This window comes from Manis pentadactyla, chromosome 2, assembly GCF_030020395.1.
Source record: "Manis pentadactyla isolate mManPen7 chromosome 2, mManPen7.hap1, whole genome shotgun sequence".
In the NCBI taxonomy this organism is placed as follows: domain Eukaryota; kingdom Metazoa; phylum Chordata; class Mammalia; order Pholidota; family Manidae; genus Manis; species Manis pentadactyla.
In genome coordinates, this window is record NC_080020.1 from 113,016,659 (window position 1) to 113,035,137 (window position 18,479).

The window sequence follows — 18,479 nt, forward strand, 5'->3', positions numbered from 1 at the left end:
CAGAACAGACATTTTAGCTTTAGGAAGCTTACATCTAAAAAACAGGTAAAGCACATGGTACGATAAAATTGTTTAGCATCATGCAGAAAGATTAAGCAAGATGAAGGAGATAGGGAGTATGAGGGCTAGTATTTGAAGTCTGAACACAGTGGTCAGGGAAGGCCTAGCTGAGCAGCGGTCACTGAGCAAAGGCTTGACCAAAGTGAGGGAGCCAGCCCTATGGGCATCTGCAGTGCGCTCTAGGTGCATGGAACAGCAAGGAGGCCAGTACAGAACAGAGAGAGCAAGCAGGGGTGGCAGAAGCTGAGGTCAGAGAGGTGAGAGGGGCCAGATCATGCTGGGCTTTCTGCATCATGACGTCAGGACAGAGGGCCTAGGCTTTGACTCTGAGCACCATGAGGAGCCACTAAAGGGCTCTGAGCACAGGAATGACAGGATCTCAAGTCAGTTCTAAAAGGATCTCTCTAGTCACTGTGTTCAGAATAAACTGGAGGGAGAAATAGGTGGACAGGAAGACCAGTTTTCTTTGTTTTATGAAAGCAATCTCTGTATCAGCTCTTTTAACAAGTATTACACTCTTATTATGAACATACAGAATAACCCACAAGATCAGGATAATATAACAATGGCCAACAAGGAAACAAGTATGTACCAAAGAAATATTGAAAGCGCTTAGACTAGTTCAGTAACTGCTTTCCCAGGTTCTACCTACTGCCAATGGGTCTTTCCCCAATTGTAGTGCTATCCTCTCCCCTCTGTGATGGTTCATTGTATGTGTCAGTTTGATTGGGTCATGGGGTGCCAAGATACTTGGTTAAACACTATTCTGGGTGTCAGTGAGTATGTTTCTGATGAGATTCAAGTGTGAAATCAGTAGACTAAAAAAAGTAGACCGCCTTGTGCGATGTAAGCATGCCTCATCCGATCCAGGCCTGCTAAGAACAAGACTACTAAAGGAAGTACTGGCTCTCTCCCCGTCTGAGCTGGGAGATGGGTCCGCCTGCCCCAGACCTGGACTGGAATTCACAGCATCTGCTCTTATGGTTCTTCAGCCTTTGGATTGCAGACCGTGGGACAATACAGCTTTTATAACTGTGTGAGCCTGTTCCTTATAATAAAACTCCACACAATTCCTGTTTGTTCTGGGTCTCCAGAGAACCCTAATACACTCCCTCTGCCCATTTGAAAGCTGTCTGCTTTTATGGAACATGTACATTGCAGCAAGCTATGTGGAAGATGATGAAGAGCACTGTGGAAGGAGGCAACATCGTGAGTAACATCATGGAGTTGTAGCCTCTGAATGGTATTCCTGGGCAATCTTTCTAAAACAATCATGCCCTTCCCTCAGTTAGAAACCTTCATACAAAATTAATATACAGAAATCTGTGACATTCCTATACACTAATAATGAACTAGCAGAGAGAGAAATCAGCAAACCAATACCATTCACAATTGCAGCAAAAAAGAATAAAATACCTAGGAATAAACCTAACCAAGGAAGTAAAAGACCTATACTCTGAAAACTATAAGACACTCATGAGAGAAATTAAAGAAAATACCAATAAATGGAAACACATCCCGTGTTCATGGATAGGAAGAATTAATACTGTCAAAATGACCATCCTGCCTAAAACAATCTATAGATTCAATGCAATTCCTGTCAAAATACCAACAGCATTCTTCAATGAACTAGAGAAAATCACCCTAAAATTCATTTGGAACCACAAAAGACCCCAAAAACCAAAGCAATTCTGAGAAGGAAGAATAAAGCTGAGGACATTACACTCCCCAACTTCAAGCTCTACTACAAAGCCACAGTAATCAAGACAATTTGGTACTGGCACAAGAACAGACCCATAGATCAATGGAACAGACTAGAGAGCCCTAAATAAACCCAACCATATATGGTCAATTAATATATGATAAAGGAGCCATGGACATACAATGGGGAAATGACAGTCTCTTCAACAGCTGGTGTTGGCAAAACTGGACAGCTATATGCAAGAGAATGAAACTGGATTATTGTTTAACCCCATACACAAAAGTAAACTTGAAATGGATCAAAGATCTGAATGTAAGTCATGAAACCATAAAACTCATAGAAGACAACATAGGCAAAAATCTCCTGAATATAAGTATGAGCAACTTCTTCCTGAACACATCTCCTCAAGCAAGGGAAACAGAAGCAAAAATGAACTCATGGGACTACATCAAACTAAAAAGTTTCTGTATGGCAAAGGACACCATCAACAGAACAAAAAGGCATCTTACAATATGGGAGAAGTCATTTGTAAATGACATATCTGACAAGGGGTTAACATCCAAAATATGTAAAGAACTTACATACCTCAACACCCAAAATGCAAATAACCCAATTAAAAAATGGGCAGAGGATATGAAGAGACAGTTCTCCAAAGAAGAAATTCAGATGGCCAACAGACACATGAGAAGATGCTCCACATCACTAATCATCAGGGAAATACAAATTAAAACCACAACGAGATATCACCTCACACCAGTAAGGATGGCCAGCATAAAAAAGACTAAGAACAACAAATGCTGGCAAGGATGTGGAGAAAGGGGAACCCTCCTACACTGCTGGTGGGGATGTAAGTTAGTTCAACCATTGTGGAAAGCAATATGGACGTTCTTCAAAAAAATAAAAATAGAAATACCATTTGACCCAGGAATTCCACTCCTAGGAATTTACCCTAAGAAAACAGGATCAGAGATTCAAAAAGATGTATGCACCCATATGTTTATCACAGCACTATTTACAATAGCCAAGATATGGAAGCAACCTCAGTGTCCATCAGTAGATGAATGGATAAAGAGGTGGTACATATACACAATGGAATACTATTCATTCATAAGAAGGAAAAAATTCCTACCATTTGCAACAACATGGATGGAGCTGGAGGACATTTGCTCAGTGAAATAAGCCAGGTGGAGAAAGGCAAATGGCAAATGATTTCCCTCATTTGTGGAGTTAACAATGAAGCAAAACTGAAGGAACAAAAAAGCACCAGACTCAGAGACTCCACAAATGAACTAGTGGTTACCAAAGTGGAGGGGTGTGGGAGGGTGGGTGGGAAGGGAGACAGAAGGGGACTGAGGCGTATTATGTTTAGTACATATGGTGTGTGGGGTCACGGGGAGAACAGTGTAGCACAGAGAAGGCACATAGTGGATCTGTGGCATCTTGCTACACTGATGGACAGTGACTCCAATGGGGTATGGTTGGGGACCTGATGATGTGGGTGAATGTAGTAACCACATTGTTTTTTCATGTGAAACCTTCATAAGAGTGTATATCAATCGTACCTTAATAAAAAATTTTTAAGAAAAAGAAAGAAAAAATAACCCTTCAGAGGTATCCCCCTAATATTTGGCTGAAAGTTTATACTCCTTAGCATGAAACTCAAAGCTTTTGTGCCAAGGCCCCACTCATTTTTCTGAGTTCATTCTAGAAATGTTCCAACCATTTGGAGTTACTGTACTTCTGAGAATGAGTCAGTCTGTGCTACCTCAATGCTTCCATACACACTGTGCTTGCCCTCGGCAATTAATTAAAAAAAACCGTTGCTATTAAAGTACCAACTCCTACAGAAGGCCTTCTAGGATATCACCAAGAACAGGTCACTTTTTTTTAACGACAATTTTATTATTTACTTACTCATCTGTCTAGTCCCCCACTAAGCCACCAGTTCTTAAGAACAAGAACCTGATTTTTCGTATGCTTTTTTTTTTTTTAACTATCTTTGTATTTCCAGGAACTAGCACAATATCTGATACAGTCATTCATTCAGGTATTTATTGCACATGTACTATATGGTAGGATCTTGTCTACAAAGACAAACAATGCCTGGACTGCCCAGAGTCTGAGAGGCACAAACAGGAAACTTCAATGAAATATCATGATGGGCTGCAACAGGGTGCAGGGTGCTGTGCTGTGCAGCCTATGGGGGTGGAGCTGTGGTCAAGGAGGCCTTCCTGGAAGAAGTGGCCTCGACTGAAAAAGGAATAGGATACAGGTAGTTGCTCAATTAATGTCTGCCCCTCCTTCTCTAGAGGAGAAAATAAAGGACTGACTGAGGCTGTGGAAAGTAGGGGCAGAGGGATAAAGCAGATGATCCATAATGACCCTGGACCACGACCCAGGAGGTGGCTGGAGATCACACTGAGGCCCATCAGTGTGGCAACAAGCCTCTGTCCCCATCATAAAACTCCTCCAAGGTCAGTGGACAGAGGACGGAGATTCTCAAACAGGGTTCCTGCTCTGCTCTTCTGATTGGAAAAACAACTGATGGATACACACACTTTTCTCAAGTTTCCCTTCCATTAATTCTTAACTCCCTGACCTCTGCTGCCTTTTCCATATGTAGATCAGATTCTAGCATACGATTTAGCAAAAAGTTATACACTTTATTATTTCAAATCTAAAGCTGAGATTTACTGTGATCTGCAAAGATTATCCCGACACCAGGTGCTTGGCTTCCCCACTAGGTGTGAAAACTACTGGACTGAGGAAGCATGGCTTTGACTGGAAGTTAGCTCTGCTGCCCCCAAGTCTGTGACCCTGGGGCAAATAACTTGATCCCTCTGAACTTGGATTCTTCATCTGCAGAAATGAGAATAAAGATTTACCTTGCAAAGCTGTTCACTCTGAAAATTACATAATATAAGAGAAAAGATTAAGCAGCAGAGAGCCAAACCTCCCTTTCTCTTTCTTGCCACTATTGCTGTCTTTCTCCAGTTAAATCTGCACATTTTCCTTTTGTAATGACCCTTTCTCTTCCACACTTGGAAATTTCACCTTCTAAGTTTGAGATCCACAGAAGCAACAGATTCAAGTAGTTTATTTGGGAAGTGATCCCAGGAAACACTGAAAAGAGTGAAAGGAAGAAGCCAATCTGGGGCATGTTAATAGGCAGGTTATCTCTATGGCTAACTGGGGTTCAAATCTGCTGGGAACTCCAGGAGACTATTATAGCAGCTGCCATAGCGCTGTCCCGACCAAAGGCATGGGTGCTGAGTATTAATCCACCAACTGCTGTCAGTCAGTGGCTGGGGGCTTGGGGAGCATGGCAGGAATGTTTACTCCTCAGCATGCCTGCCCAGAGAAAGCGATGAAGCAGAATCACATCTGCAGGCAGGAGAAAGGCTTTGGCATATAAAGGTGAGCTTCAGGGGGCTGTGGATAGGGCACTGAAGTGTTCAGTAAAGATGGTGGGGGAAGGACATGAAGGAGGTGTGAAGCACAGGGCAGGAAATATAAATTAAATAAAGTAACACACTTGGCACTTCCTAGTTTACTGGGAAGACACAGGGAACAATGAAGCCACAGAAGTAAGGTAAGTCTTGAATTAGGAGGGCTTTGCACTGCAACCTCCCTCTTTACCTGCCCAACTCCTACTCATCTTTCTGGTCTCAGCCTAGATGTCATGTTCCCAGGTCACCACAATGGCCCTATATGCAGATTTGCACATCCAGTACCTAGAACACTACTTGGCACATAACAGACATTCAACTAATCTTTGCTTTTTACTCTCCCTCCACACAAACTGTAAATGTGCTAATTCTGTATTTGCATGACTGGTGAACTTTCATTAACCAATTAACTACTTCAGACCCAGTGCCTAAGACAAAGCCTGACAACAAATCTTAGAAAGTGATAGATTGATATTTCACAAAGGAATGACTGATACCCAACAGGAGAATGCTGCCTGTATTTTATAGACAAGCAAGGCTGTTGGCCTCTTAGAATTAGTTTCCTCAACTGGAAAATTACATAGTTAGCTTACTGTTCCACTTCAAACATTCCTGGTGCCTAATTAGTGCATGAGTACTGGGAGCTGGGTGCCCAAAGGCCTCACTGGGAGGTAAGCTAATAAGCAAATATATAACCTACCATTTAAAGTGCCATTTCCTGCACTAACACTAATCTTTCAGTAACCCTGTGTACTATATAGTGTCCCATTATACAGATATGTGATCTTGTCTCAGCAGTTAAATAGCCTCACTAAGGTGCTACTGACTATTATTAGGTGGCATGCTTAAACCTTATGCCTGGAGGTGAAGGTATAGAGTCACAAGAATCCACCTGCAGGCTGGCCATGTGGCAGAGGGCACCTGAAGGTGGGGACACAGTGTCTGTACAGCAATGAATGGGCCACCACTGTTGATACACTGGGCATGAGGCTGAAGCCAAAACCCAGGGCTAAAGGTAATGTCGTCCATCAGCATATGAGCAGTCTTTGACGTGGCGGGAGGGGCTTCAGGAGAAGACACAATTATGACAAAAGGGACGAGCTCACACAACTGGTAAGTGCCACACTGGGAATTCAATCCCAGGTCTGACTCCAAATCATGCCCTCTGTGTACCCGAGGATGTTCTGGCATTCTATGCTCTCCCCTTTCTGAGCACTTACTGTTCTGCAAGTCTAGAACAAGTGAGAATTACATCTGATTTGTTATAGAAAAAAGAAATCATCAGGGGCAGGGAGGGAGGGGAGAGGGGAGTAAAATAAAGGTGCTGAGAGCCGACAATGGGTTGGCTACCAAAGGGAAGGTGCAATGGCCAAGAAAACACACAGCCTCAGCCAGCAGCCAAGGACCCAGGGCGCCAATCAGGTGAACATGGGACGGCACTGGTTTTATGGCCCCTGGGGGGTGGGGGTGGGGTGTGTGCCTCAGCCTGAAACTGAATGCCATCCAAGCAGACGGGGCAGAAGTCTGTCTTCGTATAGCTGCTCTAATGGCTGGTATCCAGGCTTGTGATACACTTAATCTAATTTTACTTGCCATATTTAATTTTCAAAACATCAACCATCTGTTTCCTGGATTCGTGACACACTGCCACCTGGGCTGTTTACCCAGAGCGGATGCGCAAGTCCAGAGCAGGCCTTTCCTCCACTTGTCTCTTCTAAACCCCCCAAGGCTGCACATCAGCCCTGCACAGAAAGGAAATAACTAAACCCACAGCCTCCAGTCCTTAACTACAAGTAAGTCACTAAACATACTTCGGAGCCATGAAAGTGTGGAAACTGACCAGATGCGCGACCCTGCCAGTCATCCCTCTCAGCCACTACCAGGTCCACTTATCCCTCAGGTGCTGAGCAAACTGTCCACTTCTGCAATCTCATCACTGCTGCGCCTCTTAAACTCCTCCGGAAAGGAGTTTGTTGAAAGGTTTTCCATGCAGCAGATCTTTGCAGCATAGATAACGCCTCTTATATTTATTTCTTGGAATACCACCTACATTCAGACTGAAATGAAAATTCCAAAAGAAATCTTAATCATAAACAAAACTTTGACTTTTAAAATCGCTCCTCTATTTAAACATAAATAAAATATTATACTTGAAGGATAGCAGATGCTGAGGCTTACACCTACTGTTTTTTGTGTTGAAGGGTGGGCGCGCACCTCATGTTTGCTTTTGTGAGCTTGTTTTAAATAGTACCAACCCATGCTTCCTGAACTACAAACAGATTCTGCCAGCTGGGATGAGTTTTTCTTCCTTTGCCCACAAATCAGAAAGAGAGAAAATACTAGACCATGCTAGCTCTTGGTATTTTGGGGTTTTGTTTTTTTTTTTTTTGGCTAGGTAGGAAAAACTAAAAAAGTTAAACATAGCAAAACAAAAATAGAGGTCCTTGGTGAACCCCTTAGCCCCACAACCCTATGTTTCTATGAGAGACCTGCTCAACCCTGGGGTGAAGGAAAAGTAATGGATAAACAAACCATGGAAACTGGGATTTGGAGAATGAGAGTAGTCATTACCTGTTATGTTCACTGCTGTATTCCTAATGTCTCGAATGGTGGTTAATAAATACTGCCTGAATGAATGAATGAGAGGAAGCTATAGAGCAAAGAAAGATATCCATAAAGACTCTTACAGAGGAACCCACCTTCTCAAGAAAGGGAAACAAGCAAAAATGAACTCATGGGACTACATCAAACTAAAAAAGTTTTTGTACAGCAAAGGACATTATCAACAAAACAAAAAGGCATCCTACAGTATGGGAGAATACTTTAGTAAACGATGTATCTGACAAGGGGTTAACATCCAAAATATATAAAGAACTTACACACCTCAACACCCAAAAAGCAAATAACCTGATTAACAAATGGGCAGAGGATATGAAGAAACACTTCTCCAAAGAAGAAATTCAGATGGCCAACAGACACAAGAAAAGATGTTCCACATCACTAATCATCAGGGAAATGCAAAGTAAAACCACAATGAGATATCACCTCACACCAGTAAGGATGGCCAGTATCGAAAAGACTAAGAACAACAAATGCTGGTGAGGATGCGGAGAAAGGGGAACCCTCCTACACTGCTGGTGGGAATGTAAGTTAGTTCAACCATTGTGGAAAGCAATATGGAGGTTCTTCAAAAAACTAAAAATAGAAATACCATTTGACCCTGGAATCCCACTCCTTGGAATATACCCAAAGAGTACAACTTCTCAGATTCAAAAAGACATATGCACCCCTATGTTTATCATAGCACTTTTTACAATAGCCAAGATATGGAAGCAACCTAAGTATCCATTAGTAGATGAATAGATAAAGATGTGGTACATATATACAATGGAATACTATTCAGCCATAAGAAAGAAACAAATCCTACCATTTGCAACAACATGGATGGAGCTGGAGGATATTATGCTCAGTGAAATAAGCCAGGCAGAGAAAGACAAATGCCAAATGATTTGCCTCATTTGTGGAGTATAACAATGAAGCAAAACTGAAGGAACAAAATGGCAGCAGACTCAGAGACTCCAAGAACGAACTAGTGGTTACCAAAGGGGAGGGGTGTGGGAGGGCCAGGTGGGGAGGTAGGGAGAAGGGGAATGAGGGGTATTATGTTTAGTACACATGGTGTGGGGGATCACGGGGAGAACAGCTTATCAGAGAAGGGACATAGTGGATCTCTGGCAACTTGCTGCACTGATAAGACAGTGACTGCATTGGAGTATGGGTGGGGACGTGATAATATGGGTAAATGTAGTAACCACATTGTTTTTTCATGTGAAACCTTCATAAGAGTGTATATCAATCATACCTTAATAAAAAAAAAATTCTCTTATAGAGGAGGGTTTGGGGAGATGCAGGCTGAGACTCAGTGGTGAGTCATGAAATCAATTTAGTTTGACCAGCAATGTTTTTAAAGAACGGAATGGAATAGAATAGGAATTATTTTAGTAAGGGGAAATACAGTTTTGTGAAATTTCTGTTTCAGGTACACACCCAGGATTGCAATGTAACACATTGCAATGTAACATGTATTCCTCCTTGGTTAAAAAAAAAAATTGGAGGAAAAATGTTTGCCTGAGGGTATTAAAAAGCAAATTTACAGGTTCAAAGCAGGATTTCTTGGATTAGAATCTCAGGAATTTTGCACTTTGAACAAGTTCCCTTGGGGATATTGGCACACTCTAGCCTTTGATGTCTCAGTCTGAGAACAACTGTAGGGTCTAGAATTTTTAGCAGTTCAACAGTCGTGGAAGAGCTGATCAACAAATTAGTCCAACAGTATTTTCATGACCATCCTTTCTTTGTGGGGTCTGGCGGGTGGGGAGCCTGGGACCAGGATAGGCATTTAATGAGCATGAATAAAACGCAGTTATCCTCTTTCTGCTCATTACTGACCTCACCACTGGGCCATTTCCTCGTAACTCCTTCCACAAACTCCAAGGGCAGGGCCAATCAGACCTGTCCTGGTTGGTTTGGCCACATAGTTTTTAATCTTCCAACATAAAGAGGATTTAGTTGCCAGATGTGAGTCTGGCTTGGGGCCTACACAGAGAGACTGCTGAGTGAAGAAGAAAAACTCACTGCCCAGGGCTACTGTCATCAAATCTATGCAAAGCAGGTGTGGCCTGTTCTACCCTAATCCTGGCAGCATTGTTAACCACCTGTCCTGACAACAGCAAACAAAACTTCCTGGAATGATGACCCAGATGCTCTGGAGGCCCACTGGGAATCCTCTGCACCAGCTGCCCCTCATCCTGCATCACTAGCTCCACCTCTCTGCCCCTACACCAATTAACCAACCTATTGTGTATATTTCCCAGCACATAAATTCTATACTGTTGAGTTTCCCTCCCAGCCTCTCTTTTAGGTAGTATGAAATTTCAGACAAATATATTTGAAATCAGTTTTAACAATCTGGACTCACTGACTGAACCATTTCCAGATCCTTCCCTATTTTCTAAGGGCCTCTCCTTTTGCTGAGTGGAAGGAGGAAGATTGTCTACAATCTGTGAGAATCACCTTGAAAGCCCTTCTGCATCTGGTAAGTTCTGGTCATTTTGGCACAAGGGGTTCCCTCCCTCTGGCCTCTGCCAGCACCCCTGAACTACTCATTGGCTGCTAAAGTACTAGCTGCCACCTTTTGCTGTGAGCTTCTCTTACTGTGTGTTGTCTTTTCTCCTCAATTTGACTTGCAATCTTGCAATTTCCTAGAAGACAACAACCATCCCTTCATTTTCTGTCTTGTTTCCACAGTACCTTCCTTAAGGTTTTTTTATTTACACACCTGTGTGTGAATGTGGAAGGACATACAGCACTCATACTCCATGTTAAAAGCTATCAGCACTGGACAAATAAATCAAAATCTGCTCAATTTAGTAGGGAGTGTCTTTCACATTTGGTTGGTCAAGCACCAAATTGCTAGTGCTTGCAAATAGCAGTGACATTACATTTTGAAGAAAAAAATTCGACACAAAGAGTCAGACTAGCAGTATTAAAGGACAAAAAAGAGAGTGAAGTAGCCTCCCAAATGAGTGTCAGAAATTCTGTTGCTCAAATTAACTGAGTTTACTAATTAAATGTTATGGACAGCATGCTAAGAGCTTTATATGTACCCTTTCATTTAATCTCCACAGCAACCTATGATGTGGGTATTACTATTCCATTTCACAAGGAACTAAGGCATCAAGAGCTCAAATAACTTCCCAAGGCTGGTAAATGGCAGCAATAGAATTCAAAGCCAGTATGTCTGATTTCACCACTCTTTCAATTAATCCAGCACCTGATGTAGATTTCTAGACCATTACTTGAAGGTTCTCTTTTCTAATGGAAGGGTCAAAAACCAAAAAAAATCCCAGATTTTTCTAAAAACAAAGCAACCAACCAATCCTTCTGCAAAGAAAGCCAGATGGGAGAATTTAGGAATATACTTATTTGCCTTAACTCTATAAGACTTCATCTTTACTCCTTTAATCTGTCTCTTCTTCACCATCACCTACCCATTCTCATTTTAGATTCTAACCTCTTCTACAATTTCAACAGCCTCCTAACTCTATGCCAGTGTCACCATCTAACTAGGATCTGATCAATGTCAAAATCTATCTAAAATCTGGCCACTGCTTTATCACCATTCCCACACCTCTTAAGTTTCTAAGCTTCTACCCTTGACCCTCCTGCAATTTAGTCCAACACATCATTTAAAATGTCATCAAAACTCTGCTCAACATCATCTCTAGCCTGATCTCCCACATTCTGCCCTTTGCTCATTCCACTCTTGGAATGTGGCTTGTTCTCTGAACAAACATGACGTACTTCTGCCTCAAGGTCTTTGCATAGGTCCCTCTGCCTGGGGCTCCTCTTTTCAAGATAACTGCATGACACATTCCCTTATGCCTCTATGCCTTTGCTTAAAAAGCTCACTGTCCACCTGAGGTTTTCCCTTAATACCCTGTTTAAAACTGCAATCCATTGTCGCACCCCAGGTCTTCCAATCCCTTTTGGCTTGTTCTATTTTTTTTTAGCCACAGCACCAGATTTATTATATTTATTGCATCCTGTCTAAAACAGAAGCTCCATGAGGGTAGGAATGTTTGTTTTGCTCAGTACTGTATCCTCAAGCACCTAGAACAATGCTTAGCACATTGTATGTGCTCAGCAAACATTTGCTGAATTAATGCTTCAAATGACTTACTAGTAAAAAAAACTGATAACCCCAGGTCAATGAATGTTTACCCTAAGGTTTTGAGGACTCTTGGGGTTCTACATTTCAGTCCACTCAAGCTCTGGTGGGTTGATGTGGGGAAGATAAGCCTGGAATTACAAGTCCATTCCAATATTTAAGCATGAGATGATGAGACCTTGAGAAATATTTAGGAGGCAAGAGTTAAAGATTCAATGATTGCTTAAATAATGGGAGATGATGGGAATCTGACTGACCTTCAGGTTTTGGGGTTGGGTGACTCAACAGGGAATACTGGCAGTAATGGAGACAGAGCATACAGAAGAATCCCTCTTGGGAGCAGACCTAGGGAGTGAAGCCTCCTCCGGTTAATTTAACATTCACTTGAGCAGTCCTTTGACAACTTAAATGATTATGGCAAAAAGCTCAACCAGGGCTATAGAACAGCAGAATATAAACAAAAAGAATCCTACAAGATCATTGCTTAAATTCTCATTTATTAGTGGCACTGAGCTGGCCTTTGAGCAGGCAGATTCCCTTCTAAGGAAAAGGGCAGGAAGGTCTTTCATAGGTTAAAATTTCACATGACTTAAAAGTTCATTGTACACCAGAAGATAAACACCCATTAAGATTCCTGTAGACTTCCATGATAATGAATTGCCCCATTTCTTTGGAAAGTAACTTCAAAATTAGGCAATTTTTAAAGAGCCCCATCTTAACATCTCTGAACAAAGGTTTACCAACAAAACTGTTCAGTCCACCTTTTATGTGACTGACGGTTTTACCCTCATACCTTACCTGGAAAGTTCTCTCGATTTAGCTTAGATCTGCGGACGATCACAAAGTCCTTGTCATTCCCTTTGCTCTTCAGCCGTTTTCGTGGGGGGCTCTGAGGATGGCTCAGGTTGGACAGCAGCTCCTGGGGAATGTTCTCACTGTCCACCTCTTCCTTCTCTAGGGCGGACACCCCCATGCCTGAGAGCAATTCAGAAGTCTTGCTAGAATCCCATCCCCACGTGAAGCTGGTAGTAACGTTGCTACTCTGGTCGGGAATCTCCTGGAGGTGTTTCCTGCAGAAATGTACAATAGTCCCAGTTCCTTTCAAAAGTACACCCGTAAATAATTCCAAGGTAGGCCTGAATGAAATTGCAAGTTAAGCACTAGAAAACTTTCAAAGCGACTAACAATTGCATTTTGTATGTACCAGCGGCGAGTTTCCCAGAATGACATAGAAAACCGAACAAATGAAAAAGGCTTTTTGATTTACGTTCATGTTGCAAGGCTCCAAGAATTTCTTAAAGTGGAGGCAACAAACAAGGAAAGAGGGAGGCGATCATACAGCGATTTAAAACAGCAGAGGAAAGCCCAATAAAACTGCACGCTGATCAGAGCACTACATCATCCATCCATCCACGCTTTCCTTAAAGGGCTAAACAACCCTTCACATTACAGCATTAATAACAATATTAGTAAGTAACAATACTCGAGGCCTAAAAGAATTAAGGGGGTCCATTCATACGCTGCCGCTCTTTGTAATCAGCTTACCTGTGCATGGCGTCCACAACTTCGGGAGTTTTAAATGCGTGCATTAATTGCAGAGCAGCCCGCCTCCCGGATTCCCGCCTTGGCGCGCAGCGGCTCAAGACGTGAGCCTCCGGCCCCGAGCAGCTACACCCGCGAACTCCAGCAACGTTCCATCTCTGAGCCCGCGCAAGCCTCCGGTGCCGGCTCTCCTCCACCGCCGCTTTTTGCGGCCGCGCTGCCTGCTGGGAAGTGTAGTTTGGCCCTGCTTCAGAGGTCAGCCTGCTGACAGCGACTTCCTCTCCTAGCAGCTAAGCCCGCCTTCGAGACACCCACAAGCCCCCGCGGCTGCAGGGTAGGCGGGGAAGCGGAAACAGGCGGTGCTCTGTCTGACTGGGAAATGTCAGCAGCTTGACTGGGGACGAGTTTTCTTTCCCCGGAGCCTGCAGGCCTTCTAGTGACTGCTGCCGCCTTCGCCTTGGAGAGTGGTTCTTAGACCCTGGACGGCTGTGGCGGACGCGGAGTTCCCCGGTCCTTCCAGACGCTGTCTGGCGAGAACGGACGGTGAGACTGATGGGGAGCGCGTGAGGCACTTTGGGGTCTGGGGTCTGGGGCCCAGCGCAGGCGGAGATAGACGGGACCCTGGGACCCCGAACGGCCTCGCCCGCAGGGCTCACAAGCCCTGCTGAGCGGAGGTGGTAGCCCGGCCCGCCGGCCAGGTGAGAGGCTGCGAGCCGTGAACGTCACACCTGCTCTCCCTTCTGCCAGGAAGCTGCTGATTCCACCGGGGAGGGAGCGGCTCTTGGGACGGGGTCTGTCGACAGGATCCTTTCTGCATCTGTAAAATAGGATCTATGACCTCGACGCTCATCACAGGCCTGCACTGAGGGCCAAATCAGATAACGTGTGTGAAAATGTTTTGTAAAGTACAGCGCAGTTCTAACGAGAGGCGGTGGCTTAATTTTAAGGGAGCAGGAGAATACAGTGGTTCCGTTGTGCATTGGGGAAGCTGCGCATCTCCTTGCAGACTTGACAAGTCTTACAGATGCCAGCATGGGAACAAATTAAGTGATTATATGTTTGCAAAGGGCATTATAGTGCAACGCTAGGGACCAGCAAAGCCGTTTCGTTGCTTTCCCTCAACCGGCTGCGTCCGGTTGCGCTGCAGTCTGAAAAAAGAGCTTTTAGTCTGTACGCTGGGAAGAGTCTGGAGCCGGTTAGAGTAGAGTGTGCCATATTCCAGGTAGGATGACCATGCGAAATCCATTGTGCAAACTTTGCTGTAATTATGGCCCCTAGAACACAGTGGAAGAGAAAAGAGCAATAAATTCCAACCCTGATAAAAATGGAGATTTATAAAGTTCAGAGGCAGTTCAGCATCATCACAAAAATATTAGAATATTACTTAAGTGTACTGTATGACATGTCTTCTTTCTTTCTTTAAAGACATGATTCACTTTATACTGGAATTAAACCTCCCTTGCTAAGGTATGTGCTTCTTTCAGGCTTGGAGATTAGCTTGAAAAGCAACCACCTCTTGACAAAAGAAAGATATTCGTGAACCTTTAGTTAGTTACTGAAAGTAGGTGAAATTGGTAAAGAAGCAATCTGTTTACAAGTCGGTTTTGATTGAAACTAAGCGAAGAGTACTAGGCTGACTGTTCACAATTCATTAAGGTTACGTGTTAAATATTTTTAAAGGCAATATTCTGATTAACATAAAGTTACCTTGATGTTACTTTGGCTAAGGAGAAAGCAGTTGCCTTCCTTTAAAATCTACATCCTTTTCCTTAAAATTGCAACTCAGAGAAAACATGTTTAAGGTAAGTTAGAGTCTCCTTCAGGTAAATGAACAAGACAGAGGGAGCTTATAAGCTAATAGAGGAGAAAGAATAAACAAGAAAAAAATTTAAAGTGAAAATTAAGTTTTGAGATAATAATTGGGAAAGACCTCTTTAGACATAGATCTTACAGATAGGAAGATCTAATAGAAGGGATAATACTAAACTTAAATATACTTGTACTTTGATTTAGTGAGTAGTTGCCTGAAAGGTAGGCAACAGTTCCAGTTCTCAGAATACTTGAAATATCTGAGTTGGTGGGTAGAAAGTCCTGTGTGGAACTTTAAAGAGAGAGTGTCACCTTTGAAAATCAATCTTCAGTTCTAGAATAGATAATTTCACTAATGGCTTGCCCTGGAAACAAATACTTTAGCTTGCTAAAATTGGGATTGTTTTTCTTCATTCCTTCTAATAATGCCTATTCTCTTAATTTGGCAAATAAAGTTTTTATTGGTACATGTGATTCTGTTCAAGATAAGGAATTGTGTCCATTGAAGACTCGAGACTGTCAGCTACTAGGAAATTGTTGTGTGGTCTTTTCAAGAGCTCCATTGGGATTGCTACTGATGTGGATTATTGTATATTGCTGATTAATTTTATTTGATTACTGTTAGTATACTCCTGTCCCATTTTAGTGGGAAGGTATACCATATTTATAGAAGTCAAATTACTAGATCAGTATTTAGGACAAAAGAGTTACAATTCTTTTATATCTGCATATGATATTACATTGAGTAATTCTAATATTCTTTGGGAGCTTCAGATAGATTTACAAAGTGATCTTGTAAATTGGGAAAGTGTTTATCATACAAAGGGACAAAATAGTCAATATTATCAGGGCACAGGAAGAGAGCTAAAAGGGACTGGAAATTACATTTGACTATAAGTTCTATATTCAGCAGTAAATAAGTGTTCCTTTTGAAAATCAAATATGACAAGGAAGATTCTATTTAAATTGAAGGGTGATGTGCTTTTTCCTGAGTTCCATCAGAGCATGAAGTAAATCTTAAGATTAATTTTTCTTTTTAGTGTATTTAGCTTAAAGGAATAAAAGACTAAGAACAATTACATAGCAAAAAGTTTCTATCTTCCAGTCAAATTTCAAGAATATCCTTTTCCCTCCATTAATTTTAAAGAAGATCTTTAGATCTCTGCAGTTTAATGCTCTCTGTGATGGACAGATTGGGTCAAGAATAGAAGGGTTCTTTCCCAATTCTATTTGGGTTATGTTTTCTTTTCTACTTTTCTCATGTAGATTAGAGTTAGATATTATCCTTAAGTACTGGCAATCCTACCTGCAAGGTGAAAAGACTTAGTCAAGTTCTGTTTTAAACATGACTTCCTTACATTCTATCTTGATATATGTAAAGGGATTATTAATAGGAGAATGTTCTTATTTGTTCACTGTGAAAACTGAACAAAAGCAATGATTAAAAGAATAAAGTTCATTAAGAAAGTATATCTGGACTGGAAAAGAGATTGTACAGAATCCTAATTGTGAGGCAGTCTCTGTAGTCAGGATGCCTCAGTTTGAATCCCAGCTTTGCCACTTACTAGCTGTGGGAATGTGACAGATTACCTACCCACTCTGTGCTATTTTCTCCTCTATTAAACAAGGACACTAACAGTCCTTTCTTACTGGGTTGTGGGGTCTAATTTGATAAAGCATGTTAAATACTAGTGCAATGCTTAGAATCTGGTAAACTCATAGTTAATGTTAGCTGTTCCTTTTTCAAAAAATATTTTGTTATTAGGAAGGATTGTGTTATCTAATTACCAAGCTAAGTCTTAAAAGCAATCTCTTTACCTGAACTCTTTAAGAATCTATTACATTCCAGTTGCTTTCTTCTTACCTTCTTTTTACATGGTTGCTGCCTCTTACTTTCATGCCTTGCTGAAGATGAAACAGCTTGTATGTGTCTTATCTTCCCTTGGAATGGCTTGTCAGACTTTGGAATTTAGTTCACCTGGTCAAATTGCGAACTCAAATCATTTTTTGAAGATCACTACAAAAAAAAGACTTCCTCACATTTTTGGAGTGGAATACCACATTCTCTTGTGGTATTCTATCTATATCCTAAGCTGAATTCTCCTGTCTTGCCAATGGGTTTCAGCACCAGACAAGTTCACTACGGATTCAGTGAAACCAAATAAATGACAATAGAACATTCTTGGGGTGAAAGGGTTTATACTCAACTTTGGTAGCAGGTCAGTTACTAGAATCCCATCCACTCAGAGCGAGTCTGCATGCAGCAAGCTGGTCTCTGCCTCTGGGCCTCTCTACCGTCGCAGCCATCTCAGTCTCTGTCATCGGCACTGCCACCACTCCAGTCTCATCTCTGCTCTCCTGCAGCTGTACCACTGTGTTGCCGAGAGCACTGGATGGAGCTCTTTATATAGAGTCAATAATGACGTATTGCCCACACATGTGTAGTGAGCTAGCCAACCAGGGCCAGGTGAAAATCCTGGCTGAAGAAACCTTCACTTTATCCACATCTCCCTATACCTGAATCTTTAAACATGAGAATTATCATTATCTTTGGAAGACCTATATTTTTATTGGTATATGTGGATAAAGTGAAGGTTTCTATGGCCAGGATTCTCACCTGGGCCTGGTTGGCTAGCTCACTACACACGTGTGGGCAATACATCGTGATTGACTCTATAAAGAGCCTGCCCACTGGGTGACACGGTGGCATGGCTGCAGGGCTGCAGGAGAGCAGGGAGGAGACTGAAGGTGGCAGCGCCGACGACAGAGACTGAGACAGCTGCGTGGATAAGAGGGCCAGAGGCAGAGACCGGCTTGCTGCATGCAGACTTGCTCTGAGTGGATGGGATTCTAGTGATTGACCTGCCACCATGGGAATAAAGTTGAGTATAAACCCTTTCACCCCAAGAACGTTCCACTGTTGTTTCTTTGGTCACACTGAATCCATAGTGATCTTGCCTGGGGCTGAAACCCATTGGCAAGACAGTAGAGAATTGATGACTTTTTGTCACTTACATCTAGTTCTGACTTTAAAAATTTTTCATTATTAGGATTCTGCATTGTCTCCTAGTTTTTATTATTTCACATATCTGAATAAAGATACATACTTAACACAGTCTGAGTCTGACAAATCATTAGGTTCTAGTTGTAAATTTTTCATTCATTTTCAGAATCTCAGTAACCACAG

At 42.2% G+C, this 18,479-nt stretch overlaps 2 protein-coding genes across 10 annotated transcripts in view; one reads left to right on the forward strand and one right to left on the reverse strand.

Annotated features, from left to right (window-relative positions):
- Positions 1-13,713, reverse strand: part of SKP2 (S-phase kinase associated protein 2) — a 111,717-nt gene extending 98,004 nt beyond the window's left edge. For 2 of the 4 annotated variants that reach the window (XM_057495798.1, XM_036932099.2), the window contains exons 1-2: positions 13,487-13,712; positions 12,740-13,011 (exon numbers count right to left, since the gene is read on the reverse strand). In XM_057495798.1, the coding sequence (XP_057351781.1) occupies positions 12,740-13,011; positions 13,487-13,530 (316 nt within the window). In that variant the 5' untranslated portion in view covers positions 13,531-13,712. Of the gene's footprint in view, positions 1-12,739; positions 13,012-13,486 lie in introns of all 4 variants that reach the window. The other 2 variants (XM_036932102.2, XM_057495794.1) reach the window with 2 other exon arrangements.
- Positions 13,714-13,816: 103 nt separating this feature from the next.
- The window catches only part of LMBRD2 (LMBR1 domain containing 2), a 67,445-nt gene continuing 62,782 nt past the window's right edge, over positions 13,817-18,479 (forward strand). For all 6 annotated transcript variants that reach the window (XM_057495808.1, XM_036932104.2, XM_057495805.1 and 3 more), the window contains exon 1: positions 13,817-14,026. The gene's annotated coding sequence lies outside the window, so the exon portion shown is untranslated. The remainder of the gene's footprint in view (positions 14,027-18,479) is intronic.